General features: G+C 44.1%; 3 protein-coding genes across 4 annotated transcripts; 2 read left to right on the top strand and 1 right to left on the bottom strand.

Annotated features, from left to right (window-relative positions):
- The first annotated feature begins 280 nt into the window (after nt 1-280).
- Nucleotides 281-5,546, top strand: LOC128754723 (zinc finger and BTB domain-containing protein 5-like). 2 transcript variants are annotated; one of them, XM_053857553.1, is made up of 4 exons: nt 281-605; nt 680-1,239; nt 1,415-2,224; nt 2,448-5,546. In XM_053857553.1, exons 2-4 carry the CDS (start codon nt 1,030-1,032, stop codon nt 3,582-3,584), a joined length of 2,157 nt encoding a protein of 718 aa, XP_053713528.1. In that variant the 5' UTR covers nt 281-605; nt 680-1,029; the 3' UTR covers nt 3,585-5,546. The 2 variants fall into 2 exon arrangements, with proteins under 2 accessions (XP_053713528.1, XP_053713527.1); XM_053857552.1 differs by having other exon boundaries at nt 282-605; nt 1,026-1,239.
- Nucleotides 5,547-5,554: 8 nt separating this feature from the next.
- On the bottom strand, nt 5,555-9,373 carry LOC128754724 (glyoxylate reductase/hydroxypyruvate reductase-like). The gene is made up of 9 exons (XM_053857554.1): nt 9,134-9,373; nt 8,248-8,381; nt 8,104-8,176; nt 7,606-7,722; nt 7,442-7,530; nt 7,275-7,379; nt 6,889-7,024; nt 6,532-6,662; nt 5,555-5,741 (listed from the first exon to the last, which is right to left on the bottom strand). The coding sequence occupies exons 1-9, from the start codon at nt 9,301-9,303 to the stop codon at nt 5,620-5,622; spliced, it is 1,077 nt and encodes a 358-aa protein (XP_053713529.1). The 5' UTR covers nt 9,304-9,373; the 3' UTR covers nt 5,555-5,619.
- A 673-nt stretch (nt 9,374-10,046) lies between these two features.
- Nucleotides 10,047-19,228, top strand: LOC128753576 (ubiquitin-like modifier-activating enzyme 6; the record flags this gene model as incomplete). Its single annotated transcript, XM_053855358.1, has 32 exons — nt 10,047-10,107; nt 10,582-10,657; nt 12,126-12,220; nt 12,298-12,326; nt 12,400-12,494; nt 12,555-12,666; nt 12,765-12,845; nt 12,927-13,049; nt 13,185-13,308; nt 13,447-13,550; nt 13,617-13,679; nt 13,767-13,843; nt 13,941-14,007; nt 14,352-14,495; nt 14,632-14,778; nt 14,853-14,933; nt 15,204-15,281; nt 15,347-15,528; nt 15,596-15,701; nt 15,762-15,851; nt 15,919-15,999; nt 16,063-16,191; nt 16,252-16,303; nt 16,381-16,444; nt 16,876-16,945; nt 17,017-17,088; nt 17,158-17,281; nt 17,358-17,551; nt 17,628-17,755; nt 17,837-17,924; nt 18,196-18,290; nt 18,369-19,228. Coding segments are annotated over 32 exons (3,174 nt in total), but the record flags the coding sequence as incomplete, so codon positions are not given.
- Nucleotides 19,229-19,704: the final 476 nt, after the last annotated feature.

Consider the following 19,704-nt stretch of genomic DNA (forward strand, 5'->3'; position numbering starts at 1 on the left):
GCATTTCAAGTTTTTTAAGCTGAGAAATAAAGAAATCTAGTCCCGTTGAATGGGGATTAGCCATCAGATGAATGATTAAGGTAGTTTTTTTTGTGTTTAAAAAAACACATTAATGATTCACATCTGAAAGTCCAACTACTTTGTCTTGTTGGTGGTGTCCTCACCCCACACTCACCACCTTGTCTTATTAGAGTATAGAAGATGTTTACCAGTCTTTGTTACTGTGTAATACACGGCACCACCACCTTGCAGCTCTTCACCTCGGACAGGTCACGGACGACAAAAGTAAACACAGCGCCATCTTGTGAGTCTGCACGGTAAACCCCGTGTCTGAGAGCTGTTACAGGGTCGTCTATGTGTGACTTCCAACAACCCACTTCTGTCGCCAGAATCGAACATATTCGACTGTTTTCTGACGCCGAAGGTGACCGAGGAGTTTCTCTGGCGATTTACAACGAGAAAATCGCTCGATTGTTCAGTGCGACGAGATGGCTGGCGACCCGGTGTGACTGCTAGTGGCTAAGTGGCAGGTTACTAGCCGCTAACTTCTTCGTTTCCTCCGGGGCGGGCGATTTTTTTCAACGACGCTTTTGAAGAAGGAGAAGGTATCAGTTCAACGTGTTCTTCAAATTAATAAGCGTTTACATGTCAAATGTCATATTTGCTTTACATTGAAAAGGAAAGGAAATGTCATGCTAGCACCTGGCTAGCTGTTTCAGTTTGGCTGTGACTGCGGCAAAGCTCCCTTTCTACCCACAAACTCGAGCCGTTTTGGGATGTGTCTTGTCGACAACTGCCCGTATCTGTCAAAAGTCACCCACAGAGTTAAGTTTTAATATGTGTTCGACTTGTTCCCTTAGGGAGTGATATTTGTGAATAGCATGAAAGCACAACCAGTTGCTTGCAGTGTCTCAAACTAGTTGTTGTCAACATACTAGTCAGCCGCTCTATTTGGAATCCCTGTCTTGATAAGAGTGGTTTTCTATTTTGCGTTTTTATTGTGAATCTTAACGTTTGTTTTTCAGTGTCATGGACTTCCCGGGCCACTTTGAGCAGATCTTTCAGCAGCTCAACTACCAGCGTGTTCATGGTCAACTGTGTGACTGTGTGATCGTGGTGGGCAGCCGCCACTTCAAGGCCCACCGCTCGGTGCTGGCAGCCTGCAGCACCCACTTCAGAGCTCTGTTTACTGTTGCAGAAGGCGATTCCAGTATGAATATGATCCAGCTTGACAGCGAGGTACGTGTTTTTGTAAAGAACAAAACAAACATGCTTGTGGTCTGAGGGGTGGTGTATTATAATCTTATTTCTCTGCACTCGGGTGTTGAATCAGTACTGATCTTTAGAATGAGCGATGAAATGGCTGCTGTGGATTGGAGTGAAGAAAGACTAAACTTTTTTTTATGTCTCTCAGGTGGTGACGGCTGAGGCTTTTGCTGCACTGGTTGACATGATGTACACCTCAACACTGATGCTGGGAGAGAGCAACGTGATGGACATTCTTCTCGCAGCTTCCCATCTCCATCTGAATAATGTAGTCAAAGCGTGCAAGCATTACCTAACCACGAGAACGTTGCCCTTGTCCCCATCCTGTGAAAGACCGACTCATCACCCATCGCAGCAGGAGCAGCAAAGGCACCGCCATCAACAGGCAGAGTTAGCCGTGAACAATTCCATGGCAGCTAATGCTAATTTGGCTAATGCCGCCACATCCAAGTTGCAACGTTCGTTTTTGCTTCAACAGCTGGGACTCAGTTTGGTGAGCTCTGCTTTAGGTGGGATGGAGGACGAGGCTGTGGGCAGTCGAGTGGAACAAAGAGCCTCCTTCCCGATTCGACGCTTCCATAAACGCAAACCCAACTTAGGGTTGTCAGAGGAGAGACCCCGGCAGAGGCCACGCCCCTCAGGCGCCAACTTGGGTCTCCTGGCAGAAGGAGTGCACAGGGAACAGAAGGATGGAGCGCTGCTGTCCCCAGACTCGCACAAAATGGGTGATGACTCCAAATTGGATGCTGGGATTTCTGACCTGGTCGGAATGTCTCAGGACGACCCCCAGATGCCCAGCCAGTCAGACAGCGGGCGCTGTGAGAGAGAGGACTTCGGGAGGCTGGAGGGAGGAGTGGGCAAGGAGGAGGACATGGACGACGGGGATGAGCATGACAGGACAGGCCTGAAGATCAAATCGGGATCAGAGTTGGAGGAGACGGAGGAGCAGGAGCAGAAGGTAATTACATAGTGATATTCAGCCTTGGATATGAATGGACTGCGTGTGTGGGTCTAAAATAGTCATATTTCATGAATAAGTTTGATTTGAATAAGTTTGAATTGCGTGGTGACATGATCATCCTGCGACAGCACAGCAACTTTATCATTGAGTTTTCTTGTTCTTCTGAGAAAGAACATGTTTAGTTTGCAGTCATAAATGTGCCACATTTTTTTTCTTCCAGGTCGTGGTTAAATGTGAGCCCCTGAGCTCCCCTGAGCCAACTGATGAAATTAGCGACGTGACATCACAGGCAGAGGGCAGCGACAGAGCAGAGCCTGGAGGGCAAGAGGAGGAGGAAAAGGTTGAGCTGAGCCCCGAGAGCAGTGACCGCAGCTTCAACTCTGAACCGCAGTCCAGTTCCCAGCTCCTTCTCAAGACTAGTATCGGAGTAGGCTCTGGAGCCTTCGGGTGTAGCAGCGGGCTCACGCCCAAGCCTGGTTTCAGTATTTCTAACTTCCTTGGATCCAAGGATTTTGGAAATGCTGGCAAGGGGATGATCACAGGCGAGGATGAACTTCCTAACACGACGACTGGAGAGGCAGTATCTCATCATTTTCTTCTGAGGCAAGATGCGTCCACTTCTCCTGGCTCTGCTTCTTCTTCACTGATGCAGTCACACTCACACAGCGGAGAGAGCCGCAGCAGTTTCAGTGAAAACCTGCAGACGGACTCTCTCTTCATCCCCCCGTTACATGACAGTTTGGGCAGCCCCAGAGGAAACAGGGGAGTGAATAACCCCAGTCACGCAGCTGTGGATCCATTCAGCTTGGACTTCCAGCGCTCCAGTTTAGGGCTGCACTCTCTCGGACGTCCATCCCGAGGGGCGGGAGGTGGGACTCCTGCGGCTCTTGGTTATCCTTGTTTCAGGCGTATTGCTCCAAAAATGGCCAGCAGCATGGGGGGCGAAGAGGGCGTGGCTAGCGCACACCAAGATGCTGCATCTTCCTCTGCTAGCATAACTAGTCCCTTGTTGCTAAATGAGAGTGGGGGGTATGAGATGAACAATGGGAGGCCCACCTCTCTTCCCCCGCAGCTGACCAGGGCGTCTGCAGATGTCCTGTCTAAGTGCAAAAAAGCCCTGTCTGAGCACAACGTCCTGGTGGTGGAAGGAGCTCGGAAATACGCTTGCAAAATCTGCTGCAAAACCTTCCTGACGTTGACTGACTGCAAGAAGCACATCAGAGTTCACACCGGGGAGAAACCCTACGCTTGTCTGAAGTGCGGGAAACGTTTCAGCCAGTCATCGCACTTATACAAGCACTCCAAGACCACGTGCCTGCGCTGGCAGAACACTAACATGCCCAACTCTCTACTGTAGGACACCTTCCCAAGGTCACGTAAGAGCCCGGGTCTGTTGGTGTCTATCATTTATCTCATGATTGCAGACCAAGGAAGGAAGAATGTTGCGCTCACTTGTTTTCTAATGGACTCGCTTTGCTTTAAAAGGAACCTTGAACTGACTCTGAACTCATTGTCTAGTCTCTTGTTTCACTTGGTTGAGGAAAATGAATCTTTGAGATTACAGATGCCATCCGATGGTGCGTAGCACTCTTGACAGTGTCAAAGTCGGCACTTGCTATTGTGTACACAGCATCAATGCCTGTTTTCCACAGCCAAGTGCTAAGATGCAGATGACAGTTATTCTAATGTGATGTAATGTAAAGAGTTTTAAACTGGTGCCTTTCTCTGCGCGGGGTGAAGAACAAAACAAAGGTGGGCGTCAAAAAACGTAACCCCCAAATCAGAGGTCTTTGTTAGTGTAAGATAAAGTTTAGGTTGATGTGATTACACGTTTTACCAACTGGATTTGGTAAGAAAAGTGAAGCTAGCCAGTTCAAAGTGACGGTAGGGAGTGTGCTCTTGTTGCTCCAAAGGTTGTGGCTGCCGATTGTCACAATATTGACACTGCAGTAGCTGTGCAGCTCACACACACTCTGCTACTATGTCCAATAGGTGCTGCAGTGAAAACTATTGAAGCCAGTTTTATGGTTAGACTTGTAACATAAACGTTGCCTCAATCTGTCCAGCGTTTTTCGTTCCTGTGAAATGTTAAACCTGCAACCAGCGACAAGTCATTTTAGGTAAGACTGTGAGACCTGGAAACAATTCTGTCAATGGTGCCTCAATTGCAGTCCAAAAGTCAGCCATAACATGTTGTGAAACTATCAGAATGGGCGAAGAATGACAGAGAGTGAAACTCACAGATGAATGTAGGATCAGGATAGTTACCATTGGCGTACAGTTAATAAAACTGTCACGCCTTATTAGCACCTGCCGTGTCAGCGGTGGGCCAGTTCATTTATAATCCACTCCAAAGATCAAACAGCATTGTCAACACTGAAGTGTAACACGTGATGCTAATGCACATTTCTAACTGCAAAAGATGAAATATTTTTAACGTTGTGATAGGTAATGAAGCCTGAGGAGTTTCAGGTATGTAAATATTGCTTTAGATGTCTTCATGAAAGTCATCATTGTGCATTGGTTTTTAACAGGATACTCATCAGTAGTAGAAAATACCTCGTTTTAACTGAGGAATAGTTTTTATTCTTAAACAAATTCATCCTCTATAATGTAGAAATCGTAGTCTCTGTCACGCTTCATCTGGCTCGTGTAACTGCAACACTCAGAGGACACGATTATGACCTTCATTTCTCTGTCAGATATTGAACTGCATATCAATACTGTAAATACATACGGCATCAATGGTAGATGGTTGACATTAATCTTAAACCAATGTTGTTCAGTGCTGTATAAGTCAAGCAAATTGTTGATACTGTTTTAATCTGTGGTTGCTTCCTCTGTATGCTGGCTTCTATTGTGTCACTAACACCGCTGAAAAGAAAATTCGGCGCCTTATCCTACTGTACGGTCACCCCACTCTACAGGTCAACAGGATATGTTTGGACCCAATTTATAATCCTAAATTTGTATGTATTTGATGGTAGCTATTATTTCTTATTTCAACAGCACACACATACAGTTGGCTTCTTCCTTCTGTGCTGAGAATTGGGCCAGTTGTTGTAACAGTGCTGTCGTCTAACATCATTCTTCTAAATCTAAAGTCATGAATCATGCCAAAATAGTGAAACCTCTTAGAAGGAAGACCAAGGAAGTAACTGCCTTACGCCTTTTAGCTTACAAAGCAGGGCTTTTGTTGATGCCTAAGTGAAATATTTTGTGTTGTTTTCATGTTAAAACTAACAGTGTATCTACAAATATAAAGTGTTAGTGTTGTCAAGCACGTTCAGTTGTTGTTTAGACTGAATAAAAAGACCACAAAGCTCATCTCTGTTGTAAGTTTTTTTTTCCTTCTTCAAAATCACTAGTTGAACAGTTTATTTGGATTTTTCTCACAGTTTTAGTTCCTTGATCATTGGCTGCCCTTTCAATCCAAGAAGCAAGTTGTTGGCTGCCAGGGCGGACATTGCATTGCGGGTTGTATAAGAGGCGCTAGCAATGTGAGGCAGGATCACTGTGGAGGCAGAGGCAGGGGTGAAAAACTTCATCATGCAAGGAGCCAACATTTCAAAACCCCGTGCAAGTCACGGGCCAAACTGAATTCACATTTACTGAATCTGTAAATGTCGTTCTTTGACAGGAAATCTAAAGTGAACTGGTTATCAGTGTCCCTTTACATTACTCAGGGTTCATTTTAACATAAGTTTAGCTTCAGTACACATTTGTGCTCCTCCACCTCGCTTGACTTGCTACAAAGGAGACACTTTTGCTTCTTGTCAAAGGACTAACTTGCATCCACTTTCCCCTCTTACAATTTTCTTCTACCTGCTTCTTGTTCAGGCGTTTTCCAGCTAAATTGTAGACATTTATAGTCTCCACTTGCTAGCCTGTCGAAGCACCAAGTTTGAACAGTGACGGTCTAGTGATCTAGTTTGATGCTTCAACAGCATTTTGTATTATCAACATTATGACTCCACGCCTGGTTTCTTTTCTTTAAGACCGACAAAGAAAAATTGGATGGTTGCATTCAAGGGCAAACTCAATCCATCAATATTGTAGCCAGATTAAATAATATATTCCTATCTAATCCATTTCCATCCAATAAATAAAAAATAAATTTCTGCACTCAAAAGCACATTTAAACGCATTGGAAAGATGAACTCCATAACGCTCCCTTGAGCGGCTGACAGGCCATTGTGGTGAGTGACAACAGTAGCTGCAGTTTTGGAAATAATGGAGGCACATACTCCCAGTGATATAAATCAGATCTTCAGCTTTATAAGTTTGCAGTATGGAGAACTCACCACAGTTCTTAAGGGTGAAGAGTGGGTGACTGGTGGGTAGTGGTTCAGGGACTGTGACATCAAGACCCGCCGCTGCAATTTGGCCAGTGGAGAGTGCTTCATACAGGTCATCCTGGTTCACCACCCCACCTCTGGGAATTGAGACATATTATGGAAATGTGACACAACATGTGGTGGTTTTTGTTTCCTTGAACCCAGTACACTTGAGCGCAGGACATGGCTGTGATCACTCTTCTGTCTCTGTTCTCTGAAAACTAAACTGAAAAGAACCTGACTAAATAAGTGACCTAGCGCTCCCCTGTGACCCTTGGATCGCCCCTGTACAATTGCAAACATGCTTGTTCGCGGTGGGTCCACCTGCTCGTGTTGATGAAGATGGAGGTCTTCTTCATCTTTGAGAAGAGGTCCTTGTTGCAGATCTTCTCTGTCTCCGGTGTTAAAGCGCAGCACATGGTTAGGAAGTCCGACTGCCGGGCAAGCTCGTCCATAGACACTATAACAGAGCATCAACAGAGGATGAACGCTGTTGGATGTTTGTGTAGAGTACTGACTTTCTACTCTTCTGTTCAGAGATGTTCCCCCATCATCACAGTCTGTTGGGTCATTCATTATCAGTGCATTTTCCTTCATACTATCATGTATTATTATTAACAATTGAGCTGCCAATTTATAAAGCTTCACTGTGGTGAATGTATCACCCATCGTTGCTGACATAACACCAAGTGTTCCGGCTGGGCTCTCACCAAACTCTGCATTGATGGCGCTGGCCAGCTCCGGTCTGGGTTCTATGTCTGTGTAGATGAACTTTTTGACCTTAAAGGGAGCTAGACGCTCCGCGATGGCCACACCTGAAAGCAAACAAATGCACCGTGAGGCACTGAAGGTTTTGTAGGTTCAGCCATCATCTCACCAATTCTCCCCAGGCCGAAAATGCCCACCGTGCTGTTGGCTAGTTCGTAACCACACAACCACAGAGTCCTCCAGGTGCCCCACCCACCGCTGCAGAGAGTCAACCATACAATCAGACCACACCTGTTCAGTATTGAATTCCTAACTGCTTGTCATGAACTTTACGTCTTGGCTTCATGTGTGGCTTCGATGAGCCTCCTGGAGGTGGTGAGCAGAAGAGCAACAGTGAGTTCAGCCACAGCATCAGTCAGCACTTCAGGGGTGTAGCCCACACGGATCCCCCTGAGACGAGACACAAGAGCAGCAGCAAGTGACATGTTTGCTCTCTCTGTGGACTCATTATGTTATATTATCCTCTTGGTATTTCATGAAAGATATTTTTCATCACTCTCTCTTCTCACTCACATCTTGTTTGTCTTTTCACGGATTGTTGAATGCAATATAATTTTCATCAAACATCTTCTGTCATGTTAAATTTTAATTTTAGACTCATACAATTTGTGACTAATATGACTTGTACACAAAATCTCTGTACTTTTAATCTTTAATTGTTTAGCCAAATTGAGTCAAACTGTCTCACAATCATCCCTTATTCTTGTTCAGCATTGTGTCTGCAAATCAAGCTAAGCTGAATAATCTTAAAAAACAAGTCATTCAAATCACCTTTTCTTCAGCTCCTCCAAACTGAGATGGTCAAACCCCACAGACATCGTGCTGAGCACCTTCAAGTTCGGTCCTGTAGTTAAAATCACGCCAACTTCAAAACCAATTCTACTTGCAGATATTTATATTTGGGGCTTTGAAAACCTGCTGCATCCAACAGCTCCGCGTCAATCTTCTCTGTGAGCACGCAGAGCAAAGCATCCACGCCTTTCACTTTCTCAAGAAGCTCCTTTCTGGGGACAGGGACGTCGTCCGAGTCCCACAGCTCAAACTGGACCCTGCAAAGAATGATGACATTCATAGGTTTCATCTGAAATGCATCCTCGGCAGCCATCGCTCGATCCCCTCAAACACATAGATTTGGTATTGAATTAAATATTTTGATATTTTGTGCGGAGGAAATAATGGGTTCATCAACACAATCATGTAAGGTAGGGGAAATGTTTTACAATGCAAAAGATGTATCTGATGAAGTCAACTTTATCTAATTTTATCACAAATGATTGCTCATTCATGAAACTTCGTAAGTCAAGATCAAACGCAAGAATAATAAACCATTTTTCACATTGAAATTAAATTTCTTCATAGATAAACGCTATCATAACACGATCGACTGATAAATAATATTATATATAATAATAATATAATATTTAAATAGTAATGCAATAAGAAATTATAAGTAAAAGAAATACCGCAATATATCTATCATTCACTAAGCTAAAATACATCACATTGGGGATTTTTCCTCACAAGCAAATCGTCAAGTTACATCTCGCGAAATCAACTTCCGGAAAGCACTTGAACGCACCTTGGAATCACCTTTGCTCGTGTCCCACTGATAATATGGACTAGCTGACCAGTTATCCAAATAAGGGAATTACTACATGGATGTTTCTGGATCATATTTACTGTAAATAACGACGACGACTTGAAACTATTCCACGCAATTTTGGAGCAAGTCAAGATTAGGCAGAAAAATAAACGTCAACATTGGCTCAAACAAAATGTGTGGAGTGAAATAAACGCTCACTGTCCAGATTCCCGGAGGATCTTCAGACCGTCAGGAGGAATCTGTCGGGTGACGTACACCCGAGGAAGCGTGGACATCTCCCGCTGCACCAGGTTGGAGAGGCCCCCGGCACTGAGAGGCGTTTGGAGGAGCTTCGGCAGGCGCCACAGCGTCACACAGCCGCGAAACATTTCCACCAGTTAGTTAAATATGAGGACAGAGGATGGCAAAACGTCAACCAGGTATGAAGTTCAGACTATGTTGACAGAAATGATTTGGTTCTGACTTGCGTTCAGAGGGAGGGCCTTCATGGACCCTGGCCAATGGGGTCAGAGGGAGGGAGTCTGAGGGTCCAAGTATCAAAACCAAAATAAGTCACAGGATTTAAAATCTCTTACATCCGTTTGCCTATAGGCGATAGTCCTCCTGCAAGATCATTGCTATAATAGCAATAATAGATGTACATGTCGGTCCACAATATCCTACTAAGAGTCGTGTCGCTTTATCAACTTGGTAGGGGGGCGTAAATGTTTCACTTGGCTGTTGAACTTTGCTTGTTCAAACAGAAAAAAACACTGATTTCTATAACCAAACTCAAACATTCTGGTTGGGACTGGTTCTCTAATCGTTCTCTAGATCCATAATTTCATATGGGACGTGTCATAACGGGTTGAACAGACATTAAAGGGACTGTTTTAAAAAACGACGTAAGCAAACTTTTGACAGTTAAACCAGTTCTGTTCTTGAGCGTATGCTTTAAACCGCTGGCAAATGTGTGTAAGAGTCCCCGTTATGTGCCACTAAATAAGTTTTATTGTTTTTTGGTAGTATCGGTGGTATAGAAAATGTCCATCTGTAGATACGTATTTCAATGAATTGGGTTTATTTATATTCCTGACGCCTGTCGTCAACGCGATGACGTCTGAACACGTGACTGCGAAAACCCGGAAATACTCAACCATTCATTCACTGCAGCTCATCGCCCTCACTGACAGGTTAATACGCATGATTATTTTCCCTTTGATAGCGTTATTACTCAACATTTCTTTGCTTGGTCCAAGAGCTATTTCCCCACAGTGGTCTGGGCCAGCCCTTTAGACGCTGTATTGTGTCTGTGACATGACTTTTAACTTGTGAGCGTGACCGGCATACGCACCACCGGCATCAGTCGAACCAGTTAGCTTCTTATGCTAATGTTGTCAGCTGAAGACTCATGCCTTTCGTGTTTACAGAATCCAGCTAGTGCGTCTGCTCTGTTTACCTAGCCAACTTTTAAGTTCAGCACCATTTGCGGATTTGCTTTAAAACTTTCCTCTGTCATGCTGACCACATGTTTTGCTAGCCGACTGTTGTTAGCCTGGATGCTACGTTCTTGGTTGTAGGCAGCAAACTCTAGTTAACTTATCAAAGAGCTTATCGTTGGCTTTTTGCTGTTTTTACCGATTTATGTTTTGGATATTTATTTGCAGAGTCCTTGATCAACACAGTTAGACCCCCTCCCAGCATGGCTGCAGACTCGATGGAAATTGATGATTCTCTCTATAGGTAAGATTTGAAGTGGATTACTAAGGGTTATTGTTTAATCCACCAGTAGAATAAAGGCAATCTAATCTAAGCGTCTGTCTAAACCAATTTAATGTCAAGTGACCAAGTATTATTTGGCCTGATTGCTGATGGTGTTGCCTGCATCTTGACATATTACAATATGTTGTTTCCTCTAACGAAAACTACCGGGTGAGATACAAGACTTTTATGAGTATATTGAGATTTATTTATGTATGTATGTATGCATTTATGTATTTATTTAATTATTTATTATTGTCAATGCTACTGATTTCTGTTAGCTGAGCGTTCACTGTTGTACTGACTCGTTTTTCATACGTATTTGGACCCTGTTCTGTAGTGTTTATATATTCAATACTTACAGCTGTCCTAATATGAATTTAAAATGTGACCTGCCTCCCTTATGACTGGCCACAAAAACACAAAACTGAATGTGTACTAAAAATTGATGACAATCTTATGAATGTCTATTTTTGGAGCGCTGGAAGGTGCTGCAGGAGCCTATGCAAAAACAAATAAGCGATTTGTGGGATGAAATCTAAAATGAGGGAAAAATGCAATGACATCCTTTCATACAATTGCAGAGGGAGCATGAAAGTAGAAATGGTGCAGAGGAAAGCAGAGAAATCACAGATTGCCACTATTATGGAAATAACATGGAATAAGAGGAAGGAAGAAATGGACATAGTGACAAAACACAGCAGGATCTAAAACCTTAATGAAATGGACTGCTCTTGGTTGAAACGTAGTCAAACATGAAGTGCGACACAATGGGAAGTCGTGCACGCGGCATGACGTCGTCGTCTCGAGGAGAGAGTCCACAACCTATTCTAGTCGCACTATTCTATCAAGTTTGAAAGAAGTAGTGGCAATAAAGATGTTGCCTGAAGTGAAGGCAGATGCCTAAATTCTTCTTCCCAACAAACTCAGCTCATTTTCAAGATGACACAGAATCTATGCTGCCTGGAGGCGGAGGATGCTGATCAGCGCGTCTACGGGACAAATTACTGAGATTGATGAAACAACCAGTCAAAATCTGACGGTTACATTTTGTTTGGTTTTGGCTTTTAACTAATAGCGCTGCACAAATTTCATTGAAGGAATTCTTTAAGTATAATGGCAATGCTACCTTCTCAACTGCATATTCTGTGTTCTTGACAAATTCAACCGCCAGATTCTTTGCTGAATAATAAAATTTATGTGCTTTTTAGTCAATATATTGCAAGTCTGCTATATTTTTCTTACACTCTTTCCGGCCATCACAAATCATCTTAGAGTTCCAAACTAAACACACATTGCTTTGCTGAAATACATGTTCACTGACCAGGTTAAACATTTTTTGTGTCGTTTTTTTCCTATGAAGTTGTGACTTAATATTCTGTTTTACGTTACATCCATTTATTTTCAAAAAAATGAAAGCTTTGATCTTCTCTTCCATTCCTCTCCCCAGTCGTCAGCGTTATGTGTTGGGAGACAGTGCCATGCACCAGATGGCTCAGTCCTCTGTGTTTCTCAGTGGATTGGGAGGACTTGGAATTGAAATAGGTGGTGAATTGTGCCAATATCATTCTCAACCTCTGCATTTTTATGTGACTTTTTAAATGAAATCTGTATGTTCACAGCAAAGAATATTGTCCTGGCTGGTGTAAAGGTAAATCCTCAATTAATACTGTTGTTTACAACGCTCCTGCATCTCACTAAACAAGCATTGCTTCATGTTGTAGGCTGTCACTCTGCATGACCTGAAGAAATGTGACACGTGTGATCTGGGATCCAACTTCTTCATCTTTCAACAGGATGTGTTGAGACAGAAAACTAGGTTGGATTGTAGCACTGATTTGATACCACTTAATGAATAACTGATCAACTTTTTCTCCAGGGCCGAGGCAGTGTGTCCGCGGGTCGCAGAGTTAAATCCTTATGTCCAAGTGGACATGTGTTTCTCAGCCTTGGATGTCAACACAGATCTCGCCTTTCTCAGAAATTATCAGGTAAGATATCACCAAGTTATGAATTAAACTCAGTCATAATGTTGCACTTGTAGTGATTCCTGAACATCTGACAAGGTCTTTTTCTCTCTATGTTCCAGTGTGTAATTCTTACTGAAGCCTCCATCAGTCTCCAAAAGAGAGTGAATGACTTCTGCCATCAACAGAAGCCACCGATCAGAGTACGACAGTGCTTGCAGTTATTGTATTTAACCTAATTGAAATGGATGATTACCTTCAACCTTCTCCCATTTCCTCTGCAGTTTATTGGCTGTGATGCTTTTGGTATATGTGTCCGGGTGTTCTGCGATTTTGGAGAGGAGTTTGAAGTGTCAGATCCCACTGGAGAGGAACCGAAGGAGGTTTTTATCCAGAGTATCACTCAGGTAGCCAGAACATGTAAACATCCCATTTTTCATTTTCAGTGTCAAACATGTCTCATTTTGTTGCTGCTAGTAAAAAATAAAATAAAATGTTTTTTCTTTTTGTCCTCGGGTGATTTTTTTTTGTAACCCTTTTAGGATAACCCTGGTGTTGTCACCTGCCTAGACAACCAACCACATCGCCTGCAGACAGGTCAGAGTGTGGTCTTTAGGGAGGTGAACGGCATGGTGGAACTCAACAGCGCTGTGCAACAAATTTCAGGTATTATGATGATAAATATTTCCGTTCTATAATATTCACTTAAACCACTCCACATATGAGGTTATGCGGCACATTATTACTCATTTATGGTGTATATTCACTTCATGTGTTACAGTATTTCTGTCTGTGTGGTGTTAGTTCTGTCCCCTTACAGCTTCTCTATTGGAGACACGTCTCAACTCCAAACCTATACCCATGGAGGCTTCTTCGTCCTGGTGAAAACCCCCAGGACATTCTCTTTTGTGAGTTGTAGTTAATGTAATGCATTAAAATACTGTGCTTGTGTAAATGTCATTCATGTCCTTCAGGAAACCATAGAGAAGCAGTTATGTGATCCTCAAATTCTGACTCCAGACTTCAGTAAACCGGAGGTGAGTAACCGTGAGGTTCATCTAGATGCATATAAGTCAGGTTTGAGGGGAGAATTCACTTTTATTTGAAATGTCCTTCTGTCCCAGGCCCCTCTGCAGATCCACGTGGCCATGTTGGCCTTGGATACGTTTCAGGAGCAGAACAGAAGGCTTCCTCACATTGGGTAATTAAACCTGGAGGCTGATTTTCTACTGTATTTAGAATGTTCAGTCTTAAAAGTTTGACTCTAATGTGTCAACACTGTATTTTATTCATGACAGTTGTTTAAAAGATGCCGAGGCTTTGCTCAAGCTCACAGAGGAAGTCAGTGCAACACTCAAAAACAAGGTGAGTAATGGTTCCAAACATATGTAACCCTGAACTAAGGAGTGATCTTTGACTTGCAAACACTTTTCATGACCATAGCTCTGTAGTGTTCTGCAATAATGGAGTCAAATGCCATATGTCTGAAAGTTCCACCAGTCAACATCAATTTAGACACTTTGGTCGACTTTCCTGTTCCTAGATCAAAGCTTAAGTCGACCCAGGTCTGATTCCAAAGTTTGTATTTTGTCATGTTGAACCAGAATCAACTGTGTACTTGTCTGCGTGCTGTTCCTTTAATGAGCAGCTGAACCCATTGATGGCAATCTAAAGGTTCCAGTGAATATAAAACCACTCCACTTCCATAGGTTGCTGTGAACACAGAGTTGGTTCGCTGCCTGTCCAGAACAGCCAGAGGTGTTCTCCCTCCATTAACAGCTGCTGCAGGAGGTCTTGCTAGTCAGGAGGTTCTGAAGGCCATCACTGGAAAGTTTGCTCCTTTGCAGCAGTGGGTAGGTAGTTGCCTTGTTATGAATCAAGTCTGAAAATGGATCCAAATCTACAGGGGTTTCTGCTTTCGTCACATAGAAAAACTGTTTTACAGATTTTTTTTTTAATTCTCTCCACCTTTCTGTTCTTCAATTTTAGTTCTATCTTGATGCCATTGAGGTCGTGAAACCTCTACAGTCCTTACCTGCTGAGGAGTTTGCTCCAAGGGGCGACCGCTATGATGGGTTAAGAGCTTGTGTTGGGGAATCACTGTGTATGGAACTGCATAAGCTCAGGGTCTTCATGGTAAGTCTTTGTAATAGGTTTGACTTCTCTCCTGCTTCATTCTAATTGGACTTTACGTGGACTTTGTTCTCTAGGTTGGCTGTGGTGCTATAGGCTGTGAGATGTTGAAAAACTTTGCTCTGCTAGGAGTTGGATTGACCAAGAACTCAGGGGAGGTATGTTGTGCTTCTCCTTTGGCTTTAGTCCAATAGTTTATTCACATTTGAAAGTGTTAAGTGTTTATGCAGATCAACTTCCACCTGCTGCTTAACGTTGTGTTCACGTTGTGTTCACTGTTAGTGCCGGCAGAACTTTAGGTGTTTGAAGTTTGAACCTTCAAGTTCATGAATGCATATTGGAGGCAAAGTAGATGATGAACTTGGTTTACCACCAGCTGTCACATTGTTTTGTTTAACACGTATCATCTCTCCATCATGGCTGCTCAGGTTTGCATCACTGATCCAGACCTCATTGAAAAGTCCAACCTTAATCGTCAGTTTCTTTTCCGACCTCATCATATACAGGTGAATATGCATTTCTCTGCTCTGTTCTTCCATCCTGTTTTGTTGCTGACTGTCATCTGTCACAGAAACCAAAGAGCACCACCGCAGCAGAAGCCACTTTACAGATCAACCCAGAGCTGCAGGTGGACGCTCATCTGAACAAGGTTTGTCCCGCTACAGAGGGCATCTACAGCGACTCCTTCTACTCGCGTGTGAACCTTGTGGTAACTGCGCTGGACAATGTGGAAGCTCGCAGATACGTCGACAGGTCAGTTATTGCTTTATGTTTCCGTGAACACTCTGAACCCAGTTCTTACACGTTTCCTTCCGTGCAGCCGCTGCGTCTCTAATCTGAGGCCACTCTTGGACTCGGGAACCATGGGAACTAAAGGACACACTGAAATTATCGTGCCAAACCTGACCGAGTCATACAACAGCCATGTGAGTGTTTCATGTTCAGTCAGTGCCCAGTGTGGTTCTACTCTTTTGTTTTCTCATCAGAGGGACCCACCGGAGGAGGAAATCCCATTCTGCACTCTCAAGTCCTTCCCTTCGGTCATTGAACACACCATCCAGTGGGCCAGAGACAAGGTGAGTCTCAGCCCATTCAACTCATGACCGGTCTGATGTAGTGTTTTTGCCTCTTCTGGGAGTGTAGTTCGAGAACGCATTCACCCACAAGCCCTCCATGTACAACTCATTCTGGCAGACACACTCGACAGCCGACGTGGTCCTCCAGGTGAAGTACATGGTAGTGTTCCAACTATGCTTGTGTAACAACGTGTCTTCAAATGTGCTTCAGCGGATGCAGTCGGGCGAGAGTTTGGAGGGCTCTTTCCAGGTCATCAAGCTGCTGAGCCGGTGGCCAGGATCGTGGGAGCAGTGCGTCAGTTTTGCTCGTTTGAAATTTGAAAAGTATTTCACCAGGAAGGTAATGAAACTCCGTTACGATGCTGAAGGAGAAGTGCGTCCTGACTCTGGTTTCCCACAGGCTCTTCAGCTGCTACATTCCTTCCCTCTGGACACCAGATTAAAGGATGGAAGTGGGTCACTCACAGCAAACATTCTTCCTAAAATGGACTGTGAAGTCTGAAGCCTCTGTGTGTCGCCTGTGTTTCAGGTTTGTTCTGGCAGTCCCCGAAAAGACCACCAACTCCTATTGAGTTTGATATAAAGGACTCACTGTAAGTTTGTCTACCAAATATGAGAAACAAAATTATAATATGTGGATTTTAAATGTGGCCTCTCATGCATTCACAATCTATCTATCAATTTCTATTTCTGTTTCGTTTGTTACCGAAAGAGGTTTTTTGTTATTTGAAGTGAAGCAACAAATATCGAGATGTTTTGCTGAAGTGAGTCCTGATGACAGTTGTGATCGTACCAAAATGCTAAACAGGACATTAGCTTGAGTCTTTTACCGGGCCGCTGGTCTGGTTGAATTTGAAGAACAAGACATTGAACACTGTGTGATAGATTTCAGGATCTTGGTTTAGAATCACAAGCTCATTCTAAAGCTTGTTTGTGGTGAGAAAACTGCATAAAGAAGTCTTTCTCGAAGGCAAAACGTGTTTGAATGCTTTGTTGAATAAGGAGTTTTGACCTTTCCTTCCAGTCACCTCAACTTCATCATCAGCACGGCTCGGCTTTTCGCTGAGATTTACAACATCCCTTATACAGACACAGTAAGTGACTACGGCCTTTCCTCACAGTGCCATACAGACCTTCAGCCTCACTCTCGACCTCTTCCCTTCAGGACCTGGTAGAAGAAAGGGTCACAAAGATCCTCTCTAATATCACAATTCCTGCATATCAGCCGTCAGAAAAAGTATGAGTCCTCACCTTGTGTTTTCCATTGTTTGCGAGCCTTTAATTTACGTGTGAATTTTTGTGTAAGAATATCGTGACAGACGAAGCAGCAAAGAAGCCTGATCAGATCAAGATGCCGGTCAGTAGTGAGGAGGAGCGTGAAGCCATCACGCAGCTGGAGCAGGCCATTGCTGCAGACGGGGTCACTCCAGGTGCGTTGGATGAGTCTTCACCTCCTGGATCAGGGAAGTGGCGTCACGTCTGGGTTCTTCCTGGTTCTGTTGACAGAGCGGCTGAAGATGTGTCCGCTGCACTTTGAAAAGGACGACGACAGCAACGCTCACATGGACTTCATCACCTCAGCGTCGTCACTCAGAGCCATCATGTACTCCATAGAACCGGCCGACCGCTTCAAGACCAAGCGGATCGCTGGGAAGATCATCCCTGCCATCGCCACGTCGACGGCCGCCGTGGCTGGACTGGTGAGTTGACCGAGCGAGTGACCGACATTCACTGACTCAATGGCGGAGTGAGCTGGATCGATGCACACTTTACCAGGTCGCTCTGGAGATGATCAAGATAGTTGCAGGTTACGGGTTTGAGTCTTTAAGAAACTGCTTCTTCAACTTGGCCATCCCTGTCGTGGTGCTCACCGAGCCGGCGCCGGTCAAACGGACACTCATCAGGTTGGCTCACTCGCTCTCTGAATATTCAACGCCGTTGTTGAGTGTTTCAGTCAACCTCTGCTCTGTTCGTGGAACTTCAAGGGACAACATCTACTTTTCCATCTGGGACTGCTGGACCATCTTTGGCCACGAGGACTTCACTCTGTCCGACTTCATGAATGCAGTGAAGGTGAGACTTCTGCACTCGACCCTCACATCAGTTTCACTCACAAGCAAATGACTCATGTGTTCATACTCCTGTCTCTCGCTCAGAACCTTCGTACTGTCTGAAATGTCACTTCACTTAAATCCATTCTGTGTCAGCAAAATAACATCATCATAGTTCTACCTACATACTCTATGGGTGGTGACCCTCTTCATGCTTCCCAGTGACCTCTGCTTGTTTGCTTTTGGTGCTTTATTTGCTCTCATGTTCTCTTCGTGTCGACGGTTGCCTCCAGGAAAAGTATGGAATCGAACCTGCCATGGTGGTCCACGGTGTGAAGATGCTGTACGTGCCTGTGATGCCCGGCCACTCAAAGAGACTGAAGTTGACGTGAGCACATCGATCCGGCCCACTTCTCGCAGGCTGCAGAAGCAGAGATGAGGGTTGATGTGCGCTCTCTGTTTGCAGAATGCAGAAGCTGATCAAGCCGCCAACAGGTCGCCACTACACAGACCTAATAGTGTCATTTAGCGCGGAGTCGGATGGAGACGAGGACTTGGCAGGGCCTCCTGTCAGATATTACTTCAGTCGTGATGGGGAGGCCCCCTGACGCGCCAGTGACGGGCGGCCGAGCACCAGGACCTTCATTCAGAGCAGAAATCTTCCCCAAGGCTCTGGGCTTCGACACCAACCTTCGCGGAAGGTCCCGGAGCAGGAACGTCCGGTGGGCTTCAGTAGCACTCCAGTGTACTCTGGTACATTTCCCTTGTTGTTTGGAGAGAGACTCACAACGGCGACTGTCTTTATGCCTTAATCATGTGTATTCGTTGCTGACTGAAACGTCTGAATAGCGCCCCCTTTGTCACATGTGATGCACCTGTCAGGCCGTGAGACAAAGTTGGAGAAATGCGTGTAATTTATTCTTCCTCTCAGAATATTGCCAAACTCAATTAATTCCTGATTGGTGACGACGAATCCAGCCAGCCAGAGTTTGTCTGCTCCTGCAACACCAAAGATTTGACTCCTCTCTGTTTCACCTACACATACTTGTTATTATTCATCATAACAAAAGAATCTAATTCTCAATTCACTTGAGTGGTGCAGCAGCGACAGCGTCACACTCCGGCAGGGTTTGGATTCTGCAGCAGTCGTGGAAGGACTTGGAGGCTTGAGAATCATGTTTCCTCTCGACTTCAGCCGAACATGATGCACCGGCCAATTGTAATCCTGAAATAAAAATCATGACTCAGCGCTTTCCTGCCGAGATATTTGAGAGCTGTTTATCAACTGTGATGAAGAATTGTGATAAAGAAACATTAGCCACTTGATGCCTGGGTCTCTTTTACAGCCTAGACCGGCCAGAAGAGGTCTGATGAGAATTCACTGTGAAAGCTTCCTGGAGTGTTGTCAGTCTGCACATTCAGTCATTGTGGGAATGTGCTGGCCATTTTGGCTGATCACAGTTCAATGGCCAGTGGGCACAAGGCATCCAATAATAAGTACATCTAAGGTGTAATTGTCACGCTTCGATAGGGCAGAATATATAACACAGGAATTATTTTAAAGACCTTCATTATAGATCTACAAATATGAAACATATTCTACATGAATGTGATCAATATGCACAATGTTGAACAACGACATTCATTTTTGTGAACATAAAATAAGGAGAAAATATGAAAAAGGTCTATGCCATGATACTGACAAACATATTCTCATTTCATTTTATGTATATTTGATCCAAGATTGTCAATATAAATCATAAATATTGGAATATCTTTTTAAGTGATGAATATCTTTGCAA

The sequence above is a fragment of the Synchiropus splendidus genome, chromosome 2, assembly GCF_027744825.2.
Source record: "Synchiropus splendidus isolate RoL2022-P1 chromosome 2, RoL_Sspl_1.0, whole genome shotgun sequence".
Lineage (NCBI taxonomy): Eukaryota > Metazoa > Chordata > Actinopteri > Syngnathiformes > Callionymidae > Synchiropus > Synchiropus splendidus.